Source organism: Triticum aestivum, chromosome 7D (assembly GCF_018294505.1).
Source record: "Triticum aestivum cultivar Chinese Spring chromosome 7D, IWGSC CS RefSeq v2.1, whole genome shotgun sequence".
NCBI lineage: Eukaryota > Viridiplantae > Streptophyta > Magnoliopsida > Poales > Poaceae > Triticum > Triticum aestivum.
This window is the reverse complement of record NC_057814.1, coordinates 616165588-616173790: the sequence shown is the minus strand read 5'-3', so window position 1 is coordinate 616173790 and position 8203 is coordinate 616165588. Positions and strand designations below refer to the sequence as shown.

The following is an 8203-nucleotide window of genomic DNA, read 5'->3' as shown; positions in this document are numbered from 1 at the left end:
CCAGCCACGTGAGGGGCTTTGCTCTGGCGGCTCCGGCCGGCGGCGGGGGTCTTTTGGACCGGTTCGGCAAGCTTACAAGTGCAGAGCACATAAAACTCGCAAGGTAACCACTAACCACCCTAGTTTGAAGGGAACCAAAATCTTCCATGAGTGAAATGTGGCATTAGTCATTAATTTAAATGGTTGCATGCTTTAGGCCATGAACAGGGGAAGTGATTAGGAGTTTGGCACGCAGCCGTGCATGTACGCTGGTGTGTGATTGAGAGAAGACATGGCAGGAAACGTTTTTCGTACGTCTGTACGGATGGGTGACACTGACAGCTCGCCTGGGTGTACTTAGTTTGTTTGCTGTTGGACGCAACACGAAGAAAGCTCGCCCAATTGATGGGGAGGGATTAAGAGGGTGTTTGGTTACATGGACTTATTAATGTAGGGTCTTAAAAAAGTCCTTTTAAGTTTCATCTAAACCAAACAGGAGGGACTTATAGGGACTTAAAGTGGGCATTTGGGACTTACTCCCTCCGTTCCGAATTATTTGTCGCAGGTATGGATGTATCTAGATGTATTTTAGTTTTAGATACATCCATTTCTGCGACGAGTAATTTGGAACGGAGTGAGTATGAAATAAGACTCTCAAGGAGAGTCTTATAGGGACTTATAGTTGTAATATGGTCTTTTAGTCCATGTTAAGTCCCGGGAGCCAAACAGGTAGGGACTTTTAAGGACTTGGGACTTATAAGTTGGGACTAAAAAATGTCTTAGGACTTATGAACCAAACAGGGCCTAAGAGGCTACGCATGGCCAAGCGGGTGTGCATCATCATCTCAAGCGAGTAGAGAAAACCCTACTATTTAATGCACCATACCCCCTGCAAAACCCTACATATAAAGATGATTTTGAGAGCCAAAGTTTTATATACATGGTGCAACACACCAATTCATTTACATCATCGGCATGTCATGGATGCAGTTGGGGAGGTGTGTGTCATGAGCGAGGACGTAGTCGCGCTAGAGCGGGAACAAGAGAAGTGAGGAGGGGAGGCACCATCGAGGAAGGGGGAGAGCGTCCGCACACAAACTCGCCAGAGCGCGACCAGCCTTGCCAGAGAGAGGGAGGGGATGTTTTCGACCGCCTCGGATGATAGCGGGAATATGAGTGAAGGGGGTATCTTTCGGCCCGCCAAAGATGTTTCCAAGACGATTTCCTAGCTTCGGGTTGCCAACATTTCTAAGAACTCCAACAAAAAGGTCTATTTCATGGCAGGCTGTTTTTACCTTTCCCCTCTTGTGAAACTAGTTCATTGATGCACAAAAATTGCTCTGTTATTTCTCAAGTTTTGCCACTTCGCCGCATAATCTTTCAGCTCGGTCGAACTCCCCGTTTAGATGTACGCTCTGTTTTACATGTGTGTTTGTTTCCATTTCGTACTCCGAGGCCTACGGTTGCGGTTGTTACTCTGATCAAAACAAGTGCTCTTGGTAGAAGCCTACTCTGCTCACAGAGGTAATAGAACTGTTCTTGGCTTAATTTTGGGTGTTAACATCAGGGTGAGGAATTTGCTTCATGATTACAATTACTGGACCATTTATTTACCCTGCGCAGCTGAATCCGATGTATAACAAAAAAAAAACAAATTTTGCCGAGTTTGATAGTTTCCTGTCCTGCCTGGGTAATTGTAAAGTCAAAAGCATCCCATTACACAACTTAACCTTAACAGTTTTACACTCGCTGCAGCTTCGCACAAAACTGGTTCTGATCTGGGACACTGAACGCTGCTCCAAGTACAACATCGTTATAAGTCACAGCTCATGTCACCTTCCATGTTCGCCGCAAAATAACCAACATATGAATTCTACAGATTACCATCAGAAGATAGAGGCAAAATTATCTAAAGTACACCATCATCAACGCCGACCATATTACTGAAGCCGCGCCCGGTGAATCACATTCGCGTCCTTTGCCTGCTACCCCTGTACTCGTCTTCTTCCACCTGTTGCGGAAAGGTGAGAAACAAGTTATGCTCCAGCAGGAAATTGTGCTCGTTCAGACAACCAACCGGACAATGAAATGGTTTTGAAAAGAAAACCTAATATTACACCCCGAAATGCATGCTATGGGAAAAAGCTTCTCCCATGAAGAAATAATCCATAGAACTTTCGACAAGGTAAATAAAGAGGAAAGCATAACACTGATTCCCCATTAGGCCACTACTACTTTATGTGTTGGGCAGCAAATAGTATGTGACAAGGCAATAAGATGTTCTTGACTTTATCTATGCTTGTAGGCGACACGGTCGTGTATCATTGTATCAAGAATATTCGTACTGAAACAATCAATTTACCTCTGTGATAACCTTCGTAGACTTCCGCCCAATCTTTGACCTCGAATCGGAGCCTGGTAACTTGGGCTTCTTTGTTGCTGGCTCATCCAAATCATCATCTTCATCTCCATCATCTGCAATTATTTTATGTTTTTATGGAGGTTAGATTGGCAGTTGGCACTACTATACTGAGTAACCATTTTGTCCAAGAGAATATCTACATAGCAATCGTATTAAATAAATCAGTATGAATTTTCAAGGGCCATAATTCAGAAAAAGTAAAGCTTCTTTACATTATCCAATGAACACAGAAAAAGGAGAAGTATCTCCACAAGTCAGAGCACTCTATAACATGCCCAATTAAAATCAGCAGGAACAAGGGAAATGTTTACCATCTTCATCACCAAAGCCTTCAAAATCTTCCATATCGTCCATGTCACCCATCTCGATATCATCGCCTTCAACATACTCTATCTCACCTTCCTGTATTGGCAAGTAAATCCACAATATATAGGAAAGCTTGTGAGCAGTAAGAACATAACCAAGTTAGCTTAATTCTCATTCTCATACTCAGTACTGTGCTTACTTCTTCCTCTTCTATCTCAGGAGCCAAATCATCCTTTTCCATGTCAAGGATAGTATCAAACTGCTTGAAGGGGAAATTATATATTTCACCATAAACACCTTTCCTCAGACGTTCCTTTAGCTCACTTTCAATACTCTGACCGGTAGAAGGAAGATGTTAGAACATGGCAATGTATAATAGTAAAGTGATAGAGCTTATCAGAAAAAATAACCTTATCTAGTTGAGCAGCCTTTTCAGCTTTGTCCAATCTTCGGAGATCGCGCTGAGTTTTCTTCCTGGGAACTGTCATTATCTTCTCTCTAAAGAGCAAAAGAATATGTTTAGCAGCTTTTTCTGTGTCAAAAATTAACAGTAAAAGTATGGACATCAAGAAGATGAATCACCATGTGACTTTCTTGCACACAAAAAAATGGAATCAGCATGTAACTGAACCTGGTTACATGTTTTTTTTTTTGCGAATAACCAGGTTACATGTTGATGGCACAAATGTCATACCATCAAGTCAAGTCATCACTAGTCAATTTCTTTGTTTTTTCTGTACTGCCACAAACAGGTTTGCAATCGACATAATATCATTATTAATATTTTGAATGTAGAAAACAACCAATTTGAAGACGTTCGGGCTTTAGTCTTACTAAGCTACGCAGGCCAAGGCACCTGATTGATGGAAGGAAGAAGCTGGAGAGGGGAAAGCATGGAGTGGAGGTGGTGCTGTACCAGCGAGACTGATGAGCAGTGCTGGCAAGGCTGGTTGCTGACCAGAGGGACGTTGATAGCTGCTGCCACGGTGGAGCGGGAGTAGGGGGGGAAACAGGCAAAGGAGCAGGACACCGCCCTTCGGCAAAACAACAATGGAGCAGAAGGATGAAGAGCGAGAGGATGAGGCTGCTGGAGGAAAAGGGACGAGTGCAATGGAGGGGGTGGGGTGCGAGACTGCCATGAGGGGAGGTTTGCCAGTATATGGTCGATGCCTACAAAAATTAAGCAATCTGATGGCAGAGCAGAACACATAGCCAAATATGACATCAAGACCTCAGAAACTGGAACTGTAAACGTTATAAGCTGCAAACTGTAAACTGAAACTAGAACAGTGAGGTGGTCCTGTTCCCTACACAGACCAGGCATTTCTCTTTCTTTTCTGTCCTCTTAGTGCATGGTCTGACTTTGTAGGTCACCATTATTCGCAATTAAGGCCGTCACATCTACCAGGCCCAAAAGCTTGCTCTATCAAGTATGTCGAAGAAGGAAAAGAAATCACACAATTACTGCACGGAATATTTTAGAGTTGGCTATGCGAGGTTTCGGGGCCAAAGGATTTGACAAGATAAGGTTGGATTACGCCAGATTCACATAATGAAACACTGAAGTGATGTGCTGGTGCGGGCTAGTCACCAGAGCTGGAAAGGGTGTCCGCTAACTGAGGTTAAACTGACAAACAAACTTACATTATCTCGCAACCGACGTTTGCTAAAGTGAGCCACACAAAATAATACACAGGGTAAACCTTAACAAAGAGGATCTACCGGTAAGTTTGTGTGCTCAACATGTAACAACCTTAGCATAACTAATAAGCCTTGTCACATGATCATTGCTGATGACCCTAATTTATGTCCTCTGTGAGGATCTCGAAAGTTTTTCTTTTGTAGATTCTATCTCCTCTTTAACGATCTCGAACGTACTTTCTTTTTTACATTCTACCATTTTGGGAAACCATATAAGAAAAGCAAACAGAACAGTGCCACCCAGATAAAATTGAACAGGAATCAATATATCCACATTTACTACTATCAGGTCACACCCAGAATTCAGGAGCAAATAACTGTCACGAACTGTATGTTGTGAGTGTGCGTAAAAACACCATAAGTGCTTACCTCACTTTAAGTTGGAGTCTCCTCATTCTTATCCGATACTGAGTCATTTTTGTCAGACGCTGTTTGATCTTGTGCACAAGTAGCTTGGGCCAAAATTCCTACATAATGAAACAAAAAGGGTGTCATAGTTAAGGATAACTAGACTCGTCTTCAGATGGAGTAACAAAGGACAGCATCTAGAGATGCATACGAGATGCTTGTTGATGATTTCCATTGCCTTCTCATAGTTCCTGGGTAGTTTGACTCTCTCCCATAGTTTTTTTGGCAGATGAGCTCTTTCAGCAGTTTTCATGTATAAGTAGAATACACCTGCATGAGCGATCAAAGTTAAAAAGAAGAACAACAGCATCACCAAGAGTTTCTGATGATAAGCATAGCTCCCTACGAAAAAGAAGCAAGAGCAGAGCGACTAAAGCATGCAGACCACGATATTTAAAGCAGCGGCTAGCTGAAGCATCCAGCAGTTAAAGCCGCTCTCGCCTCTGCAAACCACGACGACTATTGCTTGTAAAACAGCAATGTTTTGACATCACACAGGTGATGACGCATGTAAGGGGTAGCTGCTTCAATCAACATGTTTGTGATGTAAAGGCACACAATTTGCATATCAAAAAGGTTCTTTTCTTAATCATGCAACGGTGACTCCTTTAATGTCTCTATAGAACTCAAGCTCTGCTGAGTCCATGCTCTACTGTTATAATTCATACATAAAGAACCTATATTATAATTATAATATAATATGAGTTCTGTGATTAATCGTTTGCTATGTCAGTATCTGTACGTGTTTATTAAATGTATAAGGTATAAAACCCCTCTTTCTCTAATTTAGAATTAGAAGGAATTCCACTAACAACACAACGTAATTAACTCGATTCGTTAGAACAGCTTCCATTGAGTCTTACACCTAATTCCATCAGTACAGTAAGTGACTCGCTGAACACTTAACTGAATCTACCATGTCAGCGTTCACAACAAAGGCAATGGAAAGAGCTACGTATATGAATGGGAAATTAGTTGTGGTGGAAAGAGAAAAATGGAACATACTGACTGCCCAAGTATCTATTGTGACTGAACTCTCGTTGGGGCCAACTGAATCAGGCAAAACCGGTTGCTAATTAGAAGGAGAAGGAGAAGAGAAATATGCATACCGTCGTGGTCCCGGATGGTGGCGTAGCGGCTGTTGGCGAGCGGGCACGAGCTCCGGTTGCATATGCCGGTGGCGTTGTAGGGGTTCCGGCAGAATATCCCCGTCTCGATCCTGAGAACAAAAAAAAGCAGAGACCTTTTTCGTCAGTCCCGGAGAGAGAGCGCCGGGAAGGGGAACGGAGGCGGCGGGTGGGCGCTCACTTGGCCATGAAGCTGCAGTGGTTGTGGCGGATGCAGTGCCATATCACGTCGTCGCTCATCTCGTCCCCGCGGGCAGGGTGGGGAAACCAACCAAGAACGGCGGCGGCGGGCCGACGGCGCGGTCGGGGAGGCCGGCGGAGCGGCGAGGCGGGGCGGGGAGGTGGAGTGGCGGAGGCGGGGTGAGCGAGGGCGGCGGCGTGAGAGGCGGCGCGGTCGGAGGGGGGGAGTTTGATGGGTTTAGGGCGGCGGGAGGGGTGGGGAGGGGATGGGGGTTCAGTAGAGCGGCGGCGGCGAGGGTTGGAGCAGGCGGAGGACGCGCCCGTGGGCTGTTGGGCTTTATTTTCTCGGTTCTGCTGGGCTTTATTATTTTAAGCCGCTGAATTTCAAATCCCTCATTAAAAAAAACTCGTTGCTAGGCAGAGTCAGACGCAAGTTCAATCAAGGCTTCCGGGACGCTGTTGACGTATGTGGACAGGCTGCGAAGTGATGTCTCAACTCTCAAGCACAGGTCCAAATCACGCAGAAATGAAAATTAATGACAGGTTGATTCAGCTGTACAGGCGCGAGGAGCTTCTGTGGCGGCAAAGGTCACGTGTCGAGTGGCTATCGGCAGGGGCGATCGAAACACGCATCTTTCTCCATCTCCGGGCGTCAATTCGCCGACGGTAAAACCTGGTCAAGGCGCTGCAGAAACATGACGGGCAGCTCACGGAGGACCGCACCGAGATGCAGCGGCTGGCGTTTGGAGTTTTATAACACCATGTACACATCGGAAGGGGTTCAGGGAGTGGACGAAGTGCTTGCTCATGTTCCTGCCAAAGTTACAGCAACGATGAATGAAGTTTTGATGGCTCCATACGAGGAGGAAGAGGTAAAAGGGACGCTTTTACATATGTTCCCCGCCAAGGCTGCTGGGCCTGATGGATTTCCCGCTCACTTCATGCAGCGTTATTGGTACATTTGTGGTGTTGCTGTCACCAGGGCGGTACTCGGCATCGTTAGGGGGGAGGAGAACCCGGAGTGCATTAACAACACTATGTTGGTACTAATCCCAAGGTATCAAATCCCACTTTGTTGTCTCAGTTTAGACCTAACAGTTTGTGCAATGTGTTTTATAAGATAGCTTCAAAGGTGCTAGCAAACTGGTTCGAGGTGATCCTTCCAAATATCATATCTGAGGAACAGTCGGCGCTTGTTCCAGGGAGGCTTATAACTGACAGCATAATCTCAGCCTACAAGTGTTTGCATTTTATGAAGAGGAGCAAGTCGAAGGATAATACTTTTTGTGCTCTCAGGTTGGACATGATGAAAACTTACGACCGAGTAGAATGGAGTTACCTAAAAGCAATTATGGAAAAACTAGGTCTTGCGGCACCATGGATATCAGTAATTATGAAGTGAGTTTAGTGTCTTTCTCTATTTTTTCTAATGGATGCGGGTTAGGGGAGTTCAAGCCCACACATGGTATTCAACAGGGAGATTCTATCTCTCCATATCTTTTTCTATTGGCAGCAGATGGCCTTTCGTGCCTAGTAAAGTCTCAAAACCTGTCATCCTAGCTCATCAGCATTAAGGTGGCACCTTCAGCCCCGTCGGCGAACCACCTTTTTATTTGTGGATGATAGACTGCTATTTTTTAGGACAAGTGTAAATGGAGCAGAAGAGATGTCAAACCTATTGGATATGTATTTGCAGGGCATCTGGTCAGAGAATTGACAAAAAAGTCATCAATATTTTCAGTAAGGAATGCCCACAGTTTGTGAAGGACGCGGTTAAGGGATACCTGCGGGTCCCTAGTGAATATTTGAGTGATAAATATTTGGGAACGCCTCCCGACATGGGACATTCAAAGAGAGGAACCTTCAAATATTGAGTGACAGTGTCTGGGATAAGGTGAAAGGTTGGAAAGGCAAAACATAATCAACAGGAGGGAAGGATGTTCTTATCAAATTGGTTGCCCGGGCAATTCCAATATATTCCATGTCTTACTTTAAACTTCCTAGGGGTCTATGCCATCATATTAATTCTAGCATTCGCAAGTTCTGGTGGGGTTGCAACCAAGGACAGCGAAAACCAGCA

At 44.7% G+C, this 8203-nt stretch overlaps 1 protein-coding gene across 1 annotated transcript; it reads right to left on the bottom strand.

The window, feature by feature from the left end:
* Window positions 1-1634: 1634 nt before the first annotated feature.
* Window positions 1635-6247, bottom strand: LOC123166746 (protein MAK16 homolog; the record flags this gene model as incomplete). The annotated part of the gene is given in 9 exon segments (XM_044584545.1): window positions 1635-1990; window positions 2342-2454; window positions 2713-2803; window positions 2907-3041; window positions 3118-3205; window positions 4778-4875; window positions 4968-5086; window positions 5926-6035; window positions 6125-6247. Coding segments are annotated over 9 exon segments (861 nt in total). The 3' UTR covers window positions 1635-1942.
* Window positions 6248-8203: the final 1956 nt, after the last annotated feature.